The sequence below is a fragment of the Aspergillus bombycis genome (genome assembly GCF_001792695.1).
Source record: "Aspergillus bombycis strain NRRL26010 chromosome Unknown contig00156, whole genome shotgun sequence".
Taxonomy (NCBI): domain Eukaryota; kingdom Fungi; phylum Ascomycota; class Eurotiomycetes; order Eurotiales; family Aspergillaceae; genus Aspergillus; species Aspergillus bombycis.
In genome coordinates, this window is record NW_019170158.1 from 37287 (window position 1) to 57346 (window position 20060).

At 47.5% G+C, this 20060-nt stretch overlaps 6 protein-coding genes across 6 annotated transcripts; 4 read left to right on the forward strand and 2 right to left on the reverse strand.

Moving 5' to 3' along the window:
- Positions 1-1211: 1211 nt before the first annotated feature.
- On the forward strand, positions 1212-1806 carry ABOM_011677 (TVP15 family protein; the record flags this gene model as incomplete). The annotated part of the gene is made up of 4 exons (XM_022538805.1): positions 1212-1231; positions 1304-1419; positions 1482-1571; positions 1634-1806. 4 exons carry the CDS (start codon positions 1212-1214, stop codon positions 1804-1806), a joined length of 399 nt encoding a protein of 132 aa, XP_022383886.1.
- A 3744-nt stretch (positions 1807-5550) lies between these two features.
- sreA (siderophore transcription factor SreA) lies at positions 5551-7410 on the forward strand (the record flags this gene model as incomplete). Its single annotated transcript, XM_022538806.1, has 3 exons — positions 5551-5879; positions 5946-6487; positions 6581-7410. 3 exons carry the CDS (start codon positions 5551-5553, stop codon positions 7408-7410), a joined length of 1701 nt encoding a protein of 566 aa, XP_022383889.1.
- A 634-nt stretch (positions 7411-8044) lies between these two features.
- On the forward strand, positions 8045-9181 carry ABOM_011679 (CapA family protein; the record flags this gene model as incomplete). Its single annotated transcript, XM_022538807.1, has 1 exon — positions 8045-9181. The coding sequence occupies one exon, from the start codon at positions 8045-8047 to the stop codon at positions 9179-9181; it is 1137 nt and encodes a 378-aa protein (XP_022383890.1).
- A 266-nt stretch (positions 9182-9447) lies between these two features.
- Positions 9448-10829, reverse strand: ABOM_011680 (PTH11-like integral membrane protein; the record flags this gene model as incomplete). Its single annotated transcript, XM_022538808.1, has 6 exons — positions 9448-9803; positions 9855-9922; positions 9978-10351; positions 10411-10478; positions 10538-10574; positions 10638-10829. The coding sequence occupies 6 exons, from the start codon at positions 10827-10829 to the stop codon at positions 9448-9450; spliced, it is 1095 nt and encodes a 364-aa protein (XP_022383893.1).
- A 3093-nt stretch (positions 10830-13922) lies between these two features.
- Positions 13923-15551, reverse strand: ABOM_011681 (uncharacterized protein; the record flags this gene model as incomplete). Its single annotated transcript, XM_022538809.1, has 4 exons — positions 13923-14398; positions 14453-15188; positions 15258-15452; positions 15519-15551. 4 exons carry the CDS (start codon positions 15549-15551, stop codon positions 13923-13925), a joined length of 1440 nt encoding a protein of 479 aa, XP_022383892.1.
- Positions 15552-18497: 2946 nt separating this feature from the next.
- On the forward strand, positions 18498-19596 carry ABOM_011682 (oxidoreductase, short chain dehydrogenase/reductase family; the record flags this gene model as incomplete). The annotated part of the gene is made up of 5 exons (XM_022538810.1): positions 18498-18791; positions 18873-19181; positions 19242-19297; positions 19356-19464; positions 19567-19596. The coding sequence occupies 5 exons, from the start codon at positions 18498-18500 to the stop codon at positions 19594-19596; spliced, it is 798 nt and encodes a 265-aa protein (XP_022383891.1).
- Between the last annotated feature and the right edge of the window lie 464 nt (positions 19597-20060).

The window sequence follows — 20060 nt, forward strand, 5'->3', positions numbered from 1 at the left end:
AGAAGTCATAGATTAGTATTCTATTTACTTCGGCCTTATTAGTTACAGGATTCAGCAGAAACCACATACTGAACGTTCTAACCGGCCAGGAATCCCATTAGTCATCTAAAAAAATATCTACAATCTGTGAGAGGGACGTATGTTCAGGTACCCGACAATTACGGCATCAAGGCCACCCCCAGTATACCCTACTAGTATTCTGGAATGGTAGTTCTCATTAGACACTTATTCTATCTCGTCTCCTTTATTCCGTCCTTTCGCCTCCTCGCATTAAACCAATGCACAGCAATTAAGCGCATGGTGAGTAGTCATCTGTATATGCTGACGCAGTTCTGGACTGCAGAAGATCCCTAACTTGGTGCTACCCAGATAAGTTAATTCGATAATTGTATCCTCTACAGCGAAGGGTCTAGATCGTAAATGTATCCAATGCCTCGTTAGATTGGTGAAACAATACCTACGTGATCGAATCCAACATCCACATAAGATTGGCCCACTAAGTGTTGGGAATCGGTTTAATCTACCTTGCATATTGCAGACTGTGGAGCTCGAACATCTAGGGTGTAAAAAGCGTACATATTGTGTATCTAAATATTACGTGTATGGGACATGATGGCAATTGGCTTGAGTTCGACGTTCAAACATATCATTACAACATCTCTCGAAGCGGTTTAAATGAGATGGATGCGTCGGACGTCTATTACCGTTCATGGACGACGTGGCGCTACGCCAGTTCAGGTTAGGCGTGATCAGTCATCAACTTGTTGGTCTTGGCAGACCCGCTGCTTGCGACGGCGGAGTTGCTTGGAGCCTCGCCGTCCTTGTTTCCCCGTTCTCTCTCTCCTCTCTGCTCTTTTTTCTTTGCTTAAGAAACTTTGTTCCAGCAAGAGACTCTTCTCCTCTCCTTTGTAAGTTCTCGCTTGGTCCACTAGTCGATTAAGTCGAGCTCCGGGCACGGCGACTACTTCAGACTTCGTCCTGACTTACCTATCAGCTATTTACGTTCGCCTACTACTGCGCAAGCTAGGCTACGAAATTCCCCGACTTGATTGTTGCTTCGTCCTCAATTCAAAGAGCTACAAACGCTCTCGCTCCTGATACCCATCTTCCAATCCTTCCTTACGATCTCATCCCCAAATTACCGCTCTATCGGCGTATCCGACAAAACGATTGCGTAGACCGAAGCAACTCACCCAGCTCTCACAGTCAAAATGGATCTTTCTAATATCTTGTATGTTCTGTGTCTTGTGTTTGGCGAGAATTTGGGGCTGCGTGGATGGAGTTAGGGACTGATTATCTGCAGTCGACTTGTCAACATCGCCGTTGGCGTGATTATGGTTCTGGGCGGTATCTCCCAATTCTTCCCTCCGTCCATGAGCTCCATCATCGTTGGTGGATATGTGATTGTCTTTGGTCTCCGTAAGATGAGCCTGTTTGCCCCTCCGTTGGCCTGTGGATACTAATATAACACTGCTCATTAGTTGTCGCTGGGCTGGAATTCCTGCCCAACGTCCCGGATTATGTCTACCGCTATGCTTCTTTCCTGTTCTCCTTCCTTGGCCGCGGTATCTGTGAGTCTCCATTCTTAGCTGCGTATCCACACTTCTCCTTTGGGTACTGATCAATTGATCAGTCTATATCTTCGTTGGTTCGATCCTGCTGCACGACCACGTGTTGCGCTACATCGCTGGCTCTATTGTCGGATTTATCGGCGTGGGTTACTTGGCCCTGGAGTTCATCCCCTCGATTGAGCCCCCCTCCAACATGCGCGAGAGCGACCAGGGATGGGGCGCCGAGCAGGTTTAAATGCGGCCGAGAAACGTTTGGTCCGGTGACGGGGCAGTTGCATAGCGTACGAGTTAGATTGCTTACGCCAATTGATATTCGCCATGTAGCCCTACGGATGCACAAGGCGCAATGCGCCGCGGATAGAAATGGAGTGGTGAAAGCAAGGGGAAAGAAGCGAAAAAAATGGTCTCTTTCTCCTCGGCGATGTGCGATGATCGACGAGTGCGATGAATATCTATGCGACGACTCAATGGATTCGCGATCTGCAAAGATAGCGAGAGAGATACTTATGCAGGCGAGATCGCCATGTGGATTATGGCTATTTGTCCGTTTGTGGGAGTGGATTCATGGATAATTCTTTTTTCTTTCTCAGGTCCGATCTTGGACGGACAGATTTATACTGTGCTTTTCTTGTGCCCTGTGGACCTTGTACTATAGGTGGTTTGTCGTATACTCTTTCTGACATTTAAACTTTTGGAGACATCAGATAACTCGATTGCGTGGCTCTGTGTGTACGCTGTGGTCTGTTACCATAGCGCTGTCTGCGTAAGACGCTGATTTTTCAATATTTCGAGAATTCAAACGATGCAAGTGCTCGTGACAATATAAAGAGAATGACAAAGAAATAAATAATAAATAAATGAAAAATGAAAAATAAAATAAAATAAAACAATGAAAATGAAAAGACAATAAAAAAGATAAATTGAAAGGAATAACAAAAGAAAAGTGAAGACCCTTACTGCACCAAGCCTTGAGGTCGAGCGTACGGACTCGATACAGATCAATCAATCCAAGATTGTAAGAACCGGAAGTGCAACACCAGTCAACTGCCGAGCAAACCTACGGAGTACAGATAATCTGACAAGTACACACTAGGCCTCCATCCAACGCATGTTCAGCCTTACTCATAAGCACATGATCGCAGCATATCCTATTTAAAAAAGATAATACTACTATCTCCCCAACATCATCATTCGGCTTACGTTCATCATCCGTTTAGGAAGGTAATAAGAAAAAAATTTTTGGTATAATAGGAGAGATTACGAAACATCTCACCACCCGTCAAATTAAACCCCCTAACTTCCCAAATGTAAGCACTACCACTTAGATGATTTTCTCCCCGCCCGAAACCCCAGGCTCTAATGCAGGGTTATTCGTTAAGTCCCGACCACCAAGACTAGACTTAATCATCGACTAAGGCATTAGTCCACGCCACGATGTAAGATGATCGGAGAATCCGAAAATTAACTCGTGTGACCGTCATGATGTCACGGGTCAGTTCTCTCTGCCCCAGTGGAACTGGATAGATGACCGACAGAGATTCGAGGAGTCATCATTCGAGCCAAGACAAAGATGGATCGATAGATTAGATTCGGAGATAGGCCTATCCGGGCTATTCGGGGATATTGATGACGACTTGTTCGGGGGGACTTAAGTCCGGTAGGACCGGGTTGTTTATATACTGTAGACTAGGTGCCAATAGGACTAGGTGGTTGTGAAGTTGTACTCGGGTTCGCGGCATGCGTGTTGAGTTTGGTTTAGGGGGAGTCTTGATCATAAGGTTTGTACAGTTGGTTCATTGCCATAGGTATCAATCTCCTGATAAATCACGCCATGGGTTTGCGAGCGCGGACGGGAACGTTGAAGAGATTACTACGGTTTTTGGGGTGGAATGATATGATATCGATGATCGCTACAACTCATGGCGTATCTGCGCTCGTGATAGACATGTTACGTATCGACTTTGATTAAAAGGAGGGAAAAAAACGATCATTCGTACTTTTGAATCTAGGCCATTTGGGACTCGGAAAAAGGGACAAGGTGTCAAAATCGGGGAACGGGCCCCGAGGACGGACTAAAAGAGAGGATTATCAATCGTCCATGAATTAGGAACGAGTACGGAACGAATCAGTGCCGAGCGAAGAGGCGCTGTTGGTGACGTGTGGACCAATCACGGTGGCGGAAGATTGAACGGGGGCGTGAAGTTTCCCTCGCCGGCGGGACGAGATAACAAATAGTTACCCGGACTAGTGTCTGGGTAATTTCAATTTGGCATTATGTGACCTTATGCGTCCGGTCTCCTAGTGACCGGTGGCTAAAAATCGGCGTGAGCCGAGGAGAAATCTTCAGCGAGGATCTATTGGGTGGAGATGGTGATAGATTAGAACGTCAAGAAGGAGATGGAAGGTGTCCGACGATCCTATCAGCGTGGCGAAAATAATGCTGACTTGAGAGAAATTTGCTGCTGAGCGAATGAAGAACGAGAGAATTAGGCTTATTTCCATGACCAACAGACTAGGTACTGTTCTGGGAAGGTGCATTCCCACTAGACCCAAAACGCTAGACTAAATGTGGTAGCGGTGGAGCCAGATGATACGATCTGGGGAGAAGCAGAGCAATCATGATGGATGCAATGGAAAGGGAAAACGAAAGAGGGAATGTGACTTTGCTCTTAGCCAAAAAAAAATCAAAAAGAGATTTACCACAAGGCAAAAGTTTTGTAAATTAACCAAACTCAACAAAGCGACCCTTTCCCAACTTCTTGCACGACGACAAGAACTGAAAAAAATCCTAAACAACAATCCACTGCAGGGGAAAAAGCAAAAATACCAACAAGAAAGACCGGTGTAGATCCTCCCCCCTTGGAGATCGATAACGAAACATCCTTCGATAAGACCACGCTGTTGGGACTCGGGGAATGTGACTTGGGAGCTTTTCCAGGCAACAAGAATAGAAACGTAAGGGTAAGTTGGTGGTCTGGCCCTTTTTCGTTCTTTTCTTCTTTCATCTTCAGCAGCAGCATCATTATTACCCACTTTTTCCGCCTTTCCCAATTGTGTGTCCTCGTTCTTTATCAATCAATCTATCTCTCACGCCTCATTCTTCATCCTTCCCACGTCGTCATTCCTCCCCCCCCCCCCTCTTCTGTCCCTTCCGCAGAAAACTCGTGTGATTATTTTCTTTTTTTAGTGATTTTGTATTTTCTTAAATTCTATTTTTCTTTTTTCTTGCGAACCCTGGTCACCTCCACATATCATATCTGATCGGATTGATTGATCGTCCTTCCCCGTCGATCTTTCTTGTCTACGCTTTCACTTTGGGTCTTCTACATTCCACCCCCTGCTTCCACCTGTCGAGTCTTTCAGCTTGCCTCTTCATTCTCCTCAACTCTATTATTCATTGTAATCTCCATCCTTACCAAAACAGAAGAAAAAGAAAAAAAATCCAGCACCGATAACCGCCTCAACCACCACCTGGCGTCACGCCGGATCGCCACCCAGCCTCGTCTCGGATTGGCCAACAAAACCACCTTCGTGGCAGATCAGGCGTCTATTTCCATTCTCCTTCTAGTCGAATATTTCCTCCTCCTTCCCTTTTCACTTTCGGGAATCCGACTCCACCCTATTATCTCTGAGCCGCTGTCAGGGATAATCGGTCTCGCTTCCCCGGTTCCGCCTGGTTGGTTTAGGAGTCTCACTAGCTGCGTCTCTTTTACTCTACCGGTTCGCCCTTCGAGTTAGGCGTTTTAACTTTTCTTTTTCTCCTGCACTGTCATCTTGACCGACTTTTGACTTTGTGATACAATACATTACAACCCCGACTGTGGTGCAACCTACCCTCATCCTCCCCTTATTTCGACGATCCGCCTCGAACGAACATCTGCGTTAGCTCTGGGGGTCTATACTGCCCTTCCCTGGGTTGTCATCACCCCAGAACACCAAGCAAAGAGAAGATACCTTCTTCTGACCGACCGCGGTGGAAATGTTAGCGTCCCTCCCGCAGATGGAGACGGTACGATCGCTCCCCCGGAATCCGGACGTTGTTGCGCGACACCCATCCGCAGAGGACCTTGATGCTGCGCAGCAGTTGATATCATCGGCCCAGGCGGGTCGGGAACATCCTGTCGACCGACTTCGCGACGAAACAGGGCCTAAACGCTACGAAGAAATGCCCGGTCACGGTCCCTACGAAGCAGACAAGTTCTTAGATATGTCGACACCGTATCCGTCGGAAACTGGTGCAAATCAATCAGAGAAGTCTTCGTCACCGAAGTCCCAGAAAGATACTTCATTTCTAGGGCATTCGTGTAGGTTAGTATTCGGTCTTCCTCCTTGGCTTAGATCTTGCACGTCGTACTGACTTGAGACGCTTTACAGTAATTGTGGAACAAAAAGCACTCCATTATGGCGGCGTTCCCCGACGGGAGCTATGATTTGCAATGCTTGCGGTTTATATTTGAAGGCTCGTAACGTTGCTCGACCGACAAAGCGCAACCGTGTACACGCTAGTCCAGAACTCACGCAACCCCCGAGTAATCCTTCGCATCCTCCCCACGATCCACCTGCTCCATCATCGCACAAGGCAGGAGGCTGTCATGGTTCAAAGGGCTCGTGTCCTGGCGGAGGAAATTGCAATGGTACAGGAGGGGCTGAGGGGTGTGACGGATGCCCCGCTTACAACAACCGTGTGTACAAGTCGACTCCCCGGGGCACGGTGCCTGTGCATGCTTGGAATCGAGCAACAACCTCAGAGAGTGAGAAGCCTCCTCCTCTACAGGAGCCTGAGCTATCGGTCAAGAATGGCACTCCAATAACGACCACAGAAGGCAATATGTTGGTATCCTGCCAGAATTGCGGCACTACGGTGACTCCACTCTGGCGACGAGACGAGAATGGTCACCCAATCTGTAATGCGTGTGGTAGGTTTTGCAACTTTTTTTTTTCATTTCTTTTCTTTTTTGTTTTGCCAATTCTTATAACAAAAGTCGTAATTGTACTGACAAATAATTTAGGTCTCTATTACAAACTGCACGGTTGTTATCGGCCTACCACGATGAAGAAGACTATCATCAAACGACGGAAAAGGGTTGTGCCGGCGCTGCGAGAGCATTCTCCGACGGGGGCCACGCAGTCATCGAATGGGTCTTCTGCCTCACCGGAAGCGTCTCCTGCTACATTGGCTCCTCACGACGATCATTATCGCTATTACAGCTCGGAACCCATGGACCGTTACAAGCACATGTCTGGTGATCGTATCTCACCGCAGGCCCCAAGACAGTTTGGCTTCGCGCCGCCGCCTGTTGATTTCACCGGGTTCGGCTCTGCGACGATGTCCTTGCCGCACCACCCTCCCCCGCCGAGGCTGTTAGAGCCAGATCGCATCAACGCTCCCAGCCATTCTCCCGTCTCCCAATTCGCTCGACGATCCCTCTCGCCTAATCCTGCGAATCCCAAGAAACGGACTCTCGCAGAGACCGCGTCATCTGCGGAGGCCGCCTCGATCCCCACAACGTTGGAATCAGGGTCGAACCAACTACCCCCCATCATGTCAGCTGCCAACCCTTCCCCGCCGGGCCGGCTCAGCTCGATTTCTTCCATTCTCAACCACCCTAACACGCGGGACGAGTCACGCTTGGACCCGTCGCTCGCTGCACTAAGTCGCCAGCAGCACCAACACTCGCACCAGGCTCTGGCGCCTCCACCCCCTCAGCCCTTGCCCGGAGTCACCGAGCTCGACAGTATGCGGGAAGAGCGTCGGGCCCAGCTACAGCGGGAAGCTGAGGAGATGCGGGAGATGCTGAGAGCGAAGGAGCGAGAATTGGCCGAGTTGGGACGGCAATGATCGTTATTTCCTTTCTGAGACTCGATGTCTGAATGTGCTTTTTGCTCATTTTTATCCATTAATACACCAGGCGCAGCTGTTGCTTTCTGACGAGATACCACTTTCAACAGTCGATGGCTTAACGGGGGTTTTGTTTCCATATTCAGGGAAAAGTGGCTTTGGGTTGTTTGTGAATTACCATGTGTTATTTGAAGCGGGAATAGCGGGTTTACCAGAAAAAGAGTCCAGGGAGGCTTCGTCTTTATGTTTGATAACTACATATCTCTCCTCAAATTGAGGTTTTAATTTCGGAAACGTCATACATACAACATACAACATGCAACATGCATACATACATACATACATACATACATAGAGTGATGAGATAGATCAGGAAATCGGATATTTGCATTTCTGGTAACTGTCTATGTTTCGGATTCGTTGAATATGACCGACAGTACAGATGGAACAAGTCCAATTTCGTGCATTCGGCACGGCCCGAGATCGATGAGTGAACTCATCATGATGTATATGACATGACATATACATCCTTAGATGCATTAGTCCAAAATCCAAACCCAACCTCCCCTCACAATAGCCATATACCAATACAACAAGCTAACTAATCAATCAATCAATCAAAAAAAAAAAAACAATGTCCCCAAGATCCTACACCCTAGCCTTCACCGGCGACGTCATGCTCGGCCGCCTCATCGACCAACTCCTCCCAACCCACGTCCCCAACCCAACCGACCACTCCACAATCACCAAAATCGTCCAAGCCTACCCATCTCTCAAATCCTACTCCCATCGTTCCCCCTGGGGCACCGCCCTGCCCCTCCTCCACGCCTCAGACCTCAATATCATCAACCTCGAAACCGCTGTCACCACCGTGGACACGCCCTGGCCGAATAAAACCTTCAATTACAGGATGCATCCCTGCAACCTGGAGATCCTGAAAGTAGCCCAGATCAACTATGTGAGTTTGGCCAATAACCATACACTGGATTTCGGGGAGATGGGGCTCAGAGAGACGGTTGAGGCCGTTCGGGGCGCGGGGATCGGGTTTGCGGGTGTTGGGGAGGCGCCGGCGGTTTTGGGGCTGGGGTCTGAAGGGGTTTATGGTGGTGGTGTTTCTTCTACTGCTGCTGCTGCTGCTGCTGCTGGGGGTGGTAATGGTAATGGTAGCAGTGATGAGTATAAAATCCATATCTACTCCGCCTCAGACCACCCGCGCACATGGTCCCATATCCCGCAGTTCAATTTCATAGATTATAGTCCCGCCTCGCGCGCAAGGCTCAAGACGCTCCTGACCCGCGGGGAGAAGCCCGCGCTGAAGATTTTCTCGGTGCACTGGGGCCCTAACTATGCGTGGCGGCCGGCCGGGGAGATCCAGGCTCTGGCGCGGTTCCTGGTCGACGAGTGCGGGGTGGATATTGTGCATGGGCATTCGGCGCATCATTTGCAGGGCGTGGAGGCTTATCACGGCCGGTGGATTATGTATGGGTGTGGGGATTTCGTGGATGATTATGCGTTGAATGCCGAGTTTAGGAATGATCTTGGGGCGCTTTGGAGGGTTGTGGTTGAGGAGGATGGGAGGGGTGGGCTGTCTTTGGGTAGGTTGGAGGCTGTTCCGACGAGGTGTCAGTTGTTTGAGGTTGAGGTTTTGGGGGTGGATGATGAGGATCATGCTTGGGTTAGGAGGAAGGTCGGGGAGTTGAGTAGGGAGTTTGGGACGGTTGTTCGGGGGGAGTTGGGCAGGGATGGGCAGGTTGTTATGGATTTGGGATGATGTTATATTATATTATATCGGATTTTTGGGTGGAATCTTGTGGCTTCTTGTATGGTATGTATGTATGTATGTGGTGGAGTTGATGGTCATTATGGTATCATGCGATAAATGTACAGTTGGGCCTCCCATGAGATAATAGTCGTGTGCCAAAAAAAAAAAAGAAAAGAAAAGAAAGTGGTTTCCGTGAAGACATGGACAGGATGGTGGTATAAAGCTGGTAACAAAAAAGAATATACAAAGAATGTAAACGGGGTAAGTGGCGTCAATCATGGTTCCATGACGAGTCTTCGTTGACTGGTGGACTCGTCGTATTTGGAGGTTTCTTGGTACATCTCCGTGGTCACTTCGATGCCCTTGAAGGCGTCGGGTTTCCTTTCGCCGTGCTCGATATCGATCGTGCACATGCCGAAATCGTCGTTTTGTGAGGGCAGATGCATCCGTGTGACTCGGGACCGAGTAGTGGCAGTAGCGGTTGGATTCCGGGTGTAGCGGTTGTAGCTGTGAGTCGACAGGAGCTTAGGGAACAGGCAACTGACAATCGGTCGCAGGAAGGGAAGACAGGCGCAGATGATGGCCACATTGCACTCCGCTGCGGTCCAGTACGCGGCGCCCACGTTGCTGTCTGATTAGGGTTAACGATGGATACCATGCAATCAGTCTTGGTTTTCCTTACAAGATGTGTCGGGATCGTTCGCGACCGTGCGAAGACTTGAAAGTCGCAGGATGCTGGTTATGACCACCCTGCTTGCAGTTAGCATCAACCCTCCATATACAATTGCCACAGGGGGAGACCAACAGCCCACCGATGGCGAAAACACCCATGAGGGCAAATTTTTGTAGGCGCGGGAGCTGTAGTTGAGAGAGAAGAGGCATCGGCAGGATAAGGAGCGTGAGGTCGGTGACGATATTCATTGATGCATTGAAGAACCAAACGCCCTCGAAGCTCAGACACGAGCCAGCGATCGTTCGATCCCAGAACCTGGCCACGGGGACACAGTTTACGTAGGCACTCACAACAGCCCAGGTCCCGTACAACGCGACAACGCCCATCACGACCCAGCAAGCGATACGGAATCGACGGTCGGGGAAGATGCGGAGATATTGGAAAAGAATTGAGAATTTAGTGAATACGAGACTGGCATTATACATAGGAATGGCCGCCCAAAGTCGCTACAGCAATAGAGGATGAGTATTATGCCAGACAGTGGATGTACTTTGCGATTGCATACCTTCAGTTGTTGTTTCAATTCATCATCGGATAAAGCAGAATTATGCTTGCCGAGCCCAAAATGCACCTCTGTTACGAGTCAGAACTGGCCTGAAGCGATATCAAGCAAAGCCTCTCGGGAAACTTACCAGCAGCAACTAAAGCGAGGTAGACAATGGCAAGGACCTGGGATAGGTAAGCAACTCATCGAACAATGTACGACAGCAGCTATCCAGCAATGGCGCTTACTAGAGAAAATAGAATTGTGTAATCTTCACGACCGATCATTTTCAGCAAGCCAATCCTAGCGTACATCCGCATGCCAACGATGAGGATAGAAATGGCCGTTAGCACGGCTGTCACCACCAGTGCACGTTGTCCCCGTGATGCTCCGTCATCACCGTCTCGAGGAAAGAGAATATGTGGCAGTATTTCGTCCATTGTGATGATATGATATTAATAAAGAGTGACTCGAATCGATCCTTGTGTACAAAAGGAATGTGATATCCGGTTTATCATTAGCCTGAATTAGCTGCGCATCAGTAGTCTATCCTAAATGATGCACAGTCCCCAGGCTTGTAACCAGAGGTCAGTGTAGAGTGAACTGCATGAAAGATTGTGGCATCAATGACTTTGGCGTGTGTGGGGGGTTATCTATGAAAAGCTTGGTGGGCTTTGGAGAGAGATGGGCCCTCGTTCTGCTGGATATGTAATAGTCAAAGTTTGATAGTCTTCAATAGCGTACTCTGAGTCCCAAGAGAGAATCAGAATGACTCGCTGGGAGCCTGCAAAGTATTAACAGAATGACTAGTGCCTTACGTTTTTCTTGCATTCCTTTCGCCCATGTGGTTCCATAGTGGCGGTAATCGTCTGCATTGTGAGTACTAGCTATGAAGGTACTTGGCATGTCTCCACACGCGTCGTCGTCTATGTGGGTTGCATGTCCTGTACAGCGAATCAACGATTGTGTTGCGACACTGTCTGATAGACATTCTGTCAATGTGGTGTCGTCGACTCGTTATAGGCAGGCCCATGGTAGCCACATTCTGTTAGTACTTCCTTGAAGAGGATAGATTTACTCGTGCCGTGGCCGGGAGCGGAGTCGTCGGCATTGTTTAGCGCCTCTGATTCGGGCTTTTCCTTTGCTCCACCCACAAAAAGCCCCAGTGCCAGTTTGGCTTTTAGTGCGCACGAGTACATGGAGGTCAACGAGGGGTTCAGCGTGGCGAGGTATTGCCATGCAAGACCGATAGTTCGCTCAATAGCGCATCTTATCTTGGATTGGACTTATTGAAATGATATAATAACCATAAACCCTCGCGATTAAGGTCGGATTCCAGAGCAATAAACATGGCTGGGTCTTCGTTTCGCCTTTATGAAATAAATCATGCCATGTTGGGTCCGAGTGGGTATAAAGTTCCCAGTAACTTAGTTTCCGAAAAGTTCCAAGGATGCTGTTCGCGTATAGGATGTTGTATCGGAGTACCCATGGAATGCAGCTTGTCGGTACCGCCGCAAGTGCGGGCTGGCCGCAACAGATCTCTGAATTGGTATGATCGTCGGTTCTCCAGGCACAACGCCATCGCTTGGAGTATGATTTATGCAAGCAATTGGTTTATCCAAGTGCTGATACACAGTACAGTCTCTGATTTTTGGGATGTAGTCCCAAGTTCCAAGATCTCTTTCTGCAACTCTCTTCCCTTTTAGGTTCCGAGTCAGGCAAGGGACGATCATTTACTCCCCGACAGCCAGCCAGTTCATTCGAAGTGACTAGTTTTAGCCTCCACCGCGAATCTTGGCCGAAAGGGGCAAATATTGGCCTTCTGTTGCTTGTGGAGCAGATTGTCTACTGAAGAAGTCTTGACATCCTGGACTCATCCGTCGTAAGCGGCCTGTTCACCGAATACGAAGCATTGTCGGAAAATAAGACCTGCACACAGGTTGGCCATGGCTGGCTTTACAAGGGACAGAGTCCCTCTTCGTTGCATGATCGACACGGCGGAGTGTCGCTAGACAGTACGACGGCGTCTACCGGGCTTCCTTGGCTATCAAAGTTCGGCGCACCAAGCCAAACCAAACAAAAATAAAATAAAATAAAGTACGGATGGCAATTGCCAGCCGACTGCTGTGTTTCAATGACCGGCAATGGATGATGCAAGTAATTCAGAACGTTTCAAAAGTGGATGTGGAGAATATCGGTGTAAAATATGCCGGGAAGTACTCGGTACACAACACGGAGAACCTCCGGACGTGTTTCACGCATATCTCGCCCTTTTTTGGCCATTAGGGTTCATGTTGGCGGCTAAAAATGGTCACTTCAGCAAGCCACTCTTGACCCAATAGAAACTAATTTCTTGCATGCATGGCCTACTGCCAAGTGAACGCAAGGGGCCTCCGGGTGGCACATGTATGTAACTTTACATACATACAGATTCAACAGCACTATTGCGTCGCTCGGCGATCTTCGGGCTCCAACAAGACGGTACGCACGCCACTATTGAATTCCATTGCTGCAAAGAACGAAGTCGGTCGAGTGTGATTGATAAGAACGATCTCGCAGAAGGCTGGATGCCACAAGCTTTTCCACTTAGGGAAGACTAGTCTTGACCCGCATTCCATGTGGTTCAGCCTTTTCCACGTTGCCCTGCATTAGCTTCTTTTTTGCCCCTTATTGAATAAGGGTCAAGAGGCTAAACCATCGATGCTATATAATCCCTTTAAAAAATAAATGAATAAAGTAAAATAAGGAAGAAAATGCATAAATGTTGACGGTGTTTCCCGTAGACAACTCCCAGTCATGGGGAGAGCAAACCGACCGGGCTGAATACACTGCAACGGTGCCATCGACGTCAGATATGTCAATTGAGGCCTAAGCTGTCCATCATCCCCACTGGTTAATACCACTGTGTTATTGCTGTCAAAGATCGCGCGACGATCGTTGACCAGGTGAGGGGAAAAGAAAAAAGAGAGAGAGAGAGAGTTGTGTTTAGCGAGGGTCGACAAAGTGACAATTTCCCCCCCTGACGATCACCTGAAACGGTCAAGCACTAAAAAAAACCCCCACAAAATCATGACGACATATACGGAGAAATTGGGCGATCTTGTTCGCTTCGAACGGTCACAGGATTTATCTAAAAGCTTGAAAGCAGCATTGAAAGGACGGATCGCCAAACACTGTCGCTTGACATGCACAAAGTTTCACCAGGTGCGGTTCTACGCCTCTCTGTCGGGGAGAGATACTGTCACGAGAGCCTACCGACCTTTGCCCTAAGATAATGATAGATATCAAACCCACACCAATGTTGCCTCTTGGCTAGCTTTCGATCCCAGTCCTGACAAGACCCTTCGAAGCTGGAAACTTTCCCCATCAGAGTGTTTCAAATAACCCCATCCCGTCCAAGTAACCGACATCTCGTTGGAATTTGGCCCCCGGCTTGTGAAGGCCGTGTAAGAACTGAGATTGATATCTAGCCAAAAGGCAACATTAGTGCGGGTTCAAAAAAAAAAAAAAAAAAAAACGTCTTGGGGTCAGCATCAGTAGTAACGCTTGAACCCCCTTGGTCCGAACATATTCTGAGCCTTGATGTATAATAACCGACGGCGGTTGGCAATCTTTATCTTCAAGCCCAGTTTCCAAGAACTTAGATTATACTTCCAGCGTTGAAGGCGGGTCTTCTTAAGAGAGGCTTTCTTTCGACCGCCACCCGGCGTCCTGCTGAGGGCTTCCCAGGTGTCGGTTGAATCCGTTGCATGCTGGGGGTTGATAAAACCCGGCCAGTCTTCGTAAGTCTCTATAATATCTATAGTGTCAGCAACCTGATCAGGTGTGGTATGGGCTTCGAAACGCTGGGTTTTTGTTCGTTGTTTTCCTTTTCTACGGTCGTTGGCATCCGCTTCTCTACATCGCCCATCGCAACTTTCTTCGTCGCTATTCTCAAGAAAGACATCGGAGAGCGTATCGTGATCTCGCTCATGGATTGAGCTATCGCTGAGCGGCTCTATACGATTGTCTTTGATGTCATCAATTAGTATAAATCCCTTACGATATAAAGCAGACGTCTCACCTGCAGGCCATTCCAAATCTCCCAGGTTCATGGACTGCCTCAGCAAAGAAGGCTTATAGGCCCTGTGTTGTCTCTTTCGGTAGAAATTCTCTGCTGCGTTGCGGCAAGCTTTTTCATATTTATCTTCAAGCTGAGCCTTGTGAGCTCCCCACTGGTGCCTTGATCGTATGTTGCAAAGGCTAATGAAGCCGTTGCCGCAGGCCACAGATCTACTTTGATAGTGTTCGATAATCCCCGTATCTGGGATCCTGCATTCCTCCCATTCAAATCGATCTTCCTTCCATCGGCCATGTAAGGTATAGAATCTGGAAACGCGGCCAGTAGCCCATCGAACGAGATTGAAGCCTTCACGGTCCAGATCCTGCATACCTTTCTCGAGGCCAACAATAACTGGGTCGATGAACATCAAGGCCCTCGCAAAGATAGATTGAAAGCGAAGCTCATCTCTGGGCTTGGGTATCTTTGGATCTGTCAATTGGAAAAGAAGGGAGATCGCTGGAGGCGTCCCACTGGATTCATAGATCGGGTAACCGAGCCAGTTGAAATGGTGTATATGTCTTTCTTCGTCATGGGCCATACAAGATTCGCGAAATATAAACTCTTCGTCAAGTTCAGTTTTCATCTGTGCAGCCTCGTTGTTGTACTCATTGCTATAATATAGGTCGTTCTCATGATCTTCTCTGACATGGGGTGAAGCGCTCACAGTAGGTCTACTTGGTCCCGAGGCTGGTTCTACCTGTTTCTTTTTTCCATAGCGACCTTTTCTCCCGTGCCGATAACGCGTACGATGAAGTTCTCCCCGTACCGGGGAGATGTTAGTTCCTAGCTGAGAAGAGATGGGGGTATTAGTATCGCCATGTTTTTCGGGTCTATTGCCCGCCCTAGAACTCGAGGCGGAACTGGTGTTAGATTTCAAACGCTCATACTGTTGCTCGAGAGCCTCCTCAACATCCTCTGCCCAGTCAAAGCTAGACATGGGCCTAAGAGACCCAATGATGAACTAGGCAAACGAACAACTGGTGGTTAGTGAATAGTGCGATACCACATGGCCGAGTCAGTCACTCACCTGCTTGCGAAGGGTATCACAATAACGACCCATAATCAGGGTGGGAATAATCAATAGATGAATGTGTATAGATTTTCTATAATGTGGAGGGCGTCCTGTGAATGTAGCTGTCTAATCTGAAGAGAGACCGGGAAAGCTTAAGCAGAGGATACATTGAAGTAGCCACTGAAGATTAGGGAAGACATAAGGTGCATATATACACTGCTTCTGGGAGATTATAGTGGATTTTGGCTTTGTGAACTATTGCAGGTTGCTGTAAAAGGTGGTAAAGACTTGCCAATACATTCAAGGCTGTGCTATTCCCTCAGGAAAACACCAGGCCCCGAATATAATAATGGCTGTAGGCCCAGTGCTTACTTTCAGTTGAACTAGATGAATAATTGGACCCACGCATATAACTGAGGGAAGATTCCATCTTATAACTAGAAAGAAGCTGGGGGTTTCTTTCATGTCCATGCTGTCCAAGCCGCATTGCTCATAACCCTACTCAACCTAAAGCATCATTGTTGAATGTAAGATAAGGTACACCATCTTGGAAGCCTGGAACAAAGAGAAAGAAGATAGAATAATATACTAGCACTATCTAGCATGTTGTGCAACGGTAGCGGTAGTGTTTATTTGATAGTGCTGGAGCTTGCAGACGAGGTTTATCAATGAAATGCAGATGCATGTATGTTTGTGTCTGCCATGTACTGGCTTATTCACTACCCAAGCTTATGTTCGGGCTTCCTAGTGGAGTTCTTTATAGATAAATAATTCTCTTCAATGGGAATATGCTTGTTTCAAGAATGTCAGATGATGTTTGTGGAACTCCATATATTGAACGCTCCATGACCTCTTTGAAAGGAGCATCTAGAATCTTCCCATTATTACATGGGACATTCCTCCCACCTTCAAGTTGAGTCCATGTTGACTAGAAATGCTGCGTATTAACAGATCCCAAGCGCCATTGTTCCGAGTTTCTAGCACCTTATTGTTTGTTTTATAGTTTACTAGGAGTTGAAGACAACAAACAAGCATGTAGGACACCAGACAATGAAGAACAAGGACTAAACTAAGTTTTGTGCATCTTTGTAGTTTACCTTATCAAAATATTAGCTTAGATGCACAGCATCACGTTACATAGAAGAAAGCCCATTGTTTTATAGGCGACTTGGTCGCGTAATTGATTAAAGATCCAGCTACAAAAGATTCCAAGAGCAGAAACATATATCCGACTTTTATCTATCAAGTACAAAGCCTACAAAAAGTCAGACAGCACACTATATCTATACCAGAATACCTACCCAGTACAGAGGCTATAAGGCTGTTCTTTGTGCTCTTCGTTCTCCAGTTGGACTTTGCTCTCAAGAACTAGCCGCTATAATTCAAACCTCACCGACCTGCTTTGATTCATGAACAGATGTTTGTAGTGGCCTAGACGTCTTAATCCCGCTTGAGTTTGTCCAATACTTTGAAACGACTACGTTGGTGCAATTATCTGCACTCAGGCAAGCACAATCACCTAAATAAGTTTCCATCCTCATGGTGCAGGATATGATATGGTAGATGAGTTCTCTCTACCTCAGTTTCCGACAGGATATATTTACGGCTGCCAGCAAGGTCTAGGACACCAGTTTGGGAAAAATATTAATCTGGCCATATAAGTGGCATCATGTCATCAGCGTCGGACTTATAGGCAATGACATACTTTTCTATTCCGTCCGGTAATTTTATCATGGATGTTCCAGCTATTAACCTTACTGTCCAGACACATATCTTGAACTCCATATATAGGAGAGTTAGATTCTAGTAAAAATAGCCCTGGCAAAAGACATTCGGGCTAATACTCGACTATATATAAACATAGGAAACTATATTATAGTCCAAATTTGAAATTTGCCGAGGAAGAAGAATCGAAATAATAAGTCGCTTTTGTTGAAGTTCGACAATATTTGATCAAATTAGTCTCATGGGGTCTATAAGGTACATATACATTGAGCTTTTCCATGAGATGATTAAGATTGCAGTGGAAGCAACTCATGAGTGCTCCAAAGATGTCAGCCAACGTTCGTTAGTCTTAGTACCTCTATTTTACGTAGGGTTGACAGATAGCGCAAGTCTAACCAATTGTCTTTTGTACTAGAGAGAAGAGCTAGAGGCTACTAAATTCGAAGTGGCTCAACATACCAATCAGGTACCTGACGACCTGCTACAGATGCAAAAGGCTAGTGTACATCTGATAACCTTAAAACTAACTTTTATGTACCCTGGACTATGGTTGACAACCCCTTTTTCTATTGGTGAATAGTGCGTTACTTCCATGATTATTAGATTACAGGAAAGTATATACTTATGCCTTGATACAGGGTCTTGTCTAGTGTGGGAAGTAGTCATTGAACTGGTATTGAATATATTCCAGCTGTATTTGCTATTTTTAAATATACTTTCCAGAAGTATATATACATGTCCAGTATCAATGGGTGGGCCATTTCTCTGTTTCGTTCCCAAGTGAGTTCCAGTAACTCAACAAATATCTCCTTTATCGAAGTATAGCAGATGTCATATAGCCAACCATACTGTGGCTATACTTCGACGCAATACCATCTTCCAATGACGTTAGAAGAAGGGTAGTCTTCGGCTGGAAGGCCGATCGGCCAAACCTTCAGCCGAAACGGAGCCCCGCTGCCATGCCGAATCACGACATGCGGACATGGGTTTCCCCGCACAACATTCCGACTCATCGGCCCTCTTATCACTGGCTATCTCTACTCCTATCTTCTCTGTTCTTCTATTTAATTCTTAAATTCCTAATTTAGAGGACATCGTGGGGTTAGAAAAAAGCTCTTTATGAAGCATTTTCGAGCTTGTTGCAATTCCATCCGACTTCTACGACACCTAGCTTCCTCCCCCTCAAGTACTACACTCTCCACACTTACTCCATCTGCCCGAAGGAACCCGTTTTCCTGTACAGCCCAACCGGCAATCACGAAACGCACAATGGCAACGGCAATGGCAAAGCGCCTCGAGGGCAAAACGATCGTCGTCACCGGAGCGTCATCCGGCATCGGTCGCAGCACCGCCAAGGAGTTCGCTCGCACCGCGCCCAAGAACCTGAAGCTTATCCTGACAGCCAGACGAATTGACTCTCTGAACCAGCTCGCGCAGGAAATCAAGGAGGAAGTCGGTGACGGCGTGAAGACATTGGCCGTGAAACTAGACGTCAGCAACCCGGCCGAGGTTCAGAACTTTGTACCCTCTCTGCCAGCGGAGTTCCAGGAAATCGATGTCCTGGTCAACAATGCGTGAGTTTCGAGCGAGATGCCCCGTTTTTTTGGTCTGATGGTGGCGCTGGGTTGTACTGACGGAGATTAGCGGGCTTGTCAAGGGTGTTGCCAAGCTCCTGAGATCGCCCCGGAGGATATCGATGTCATGTTCTCCACTAATGTCACCGGGTTGATCAACATGACTCAGGCGGTTCTTCCGATTTTTAAGAAGCGGGGTGATGGCGGTCGTGGAGACATCATTAACATTGGAAGTATCGCTGGTCGTGAAGCTTATCCGGGTGGCAGCATCTATTGCGCGACCAAGGCGGCTGTCAAGTCGTTCACCGAGGCTTTAAGAAAGGAGCTTATCGCTTCGAGAATAAGGATCATCGAGATTGATCCTGGTCAGGTTGAGACTGTGAGGGGTTTCTTTTGATCATCTCTGCGCGACTATCGAAGCTAATTAGATGGTTGTTAGGAATTCTCCGTTGTCCGATTCTACGGAGATAAGGGGAAGGCTGATGCAGTATATGCGTAAGACTTTCTTGGAATGACTGTGTCAGAAGGACAAAGCTGACGGATTATTGTGCAGAGGCTGCGAGCCACTTACCCCGGATGATATCGCGGAAGTTATTGTATTTGCCGCTGGCCGGCGCGAGAATGTCGTGATTGCTGACACTCTAATCTTCCCCAGCCACCAGGTGAGTTCATCGCGATATTGAGGAAATGACCATTTTCAAGTCATTGCCAACCCATGGTTATGGGTTTTCCTCTTCCGGGACGGCTATACTGATTGGTTCCAGGCGTCACCCGGTCATTTGCACAAGAGTTAGACATGAGTTTTAGAAGCCACCCCATGAGGCAATGACAAGGTGGCTGTTAGCACTGTGAAGCTATATATATTGGACATAGAAGACAGATACTGCAATCCCTATGAATCAAGGACAGACCAAACGACTAAACAAGACGAATTGTAAAAACACCAATGTATGTAAGCATAAAAGCACAAGAAACTTGGCATGCGCTTGCACTGGCAGTTGGACAGCAGCAGCTAGCCTATCTGCAGGAACGACTAAAAGGTCACCTACAGAAGTAGGATAGACATGGATGGCTCAAATCAACCAATACGAGGCCTTCACGTACGTCTCCAGGTGACAGCGAGCTGCAGTTTGCATATCGGGGCCGCATTGCAGAACCAAAAATAGTCAACATCCAAAAGAATCGCAGCTATGTTCTACGCGATATCAAGACTCTCTTTCCCTTCGCCCTGTATGGAATTAGATCCGAAAAGGGGTAA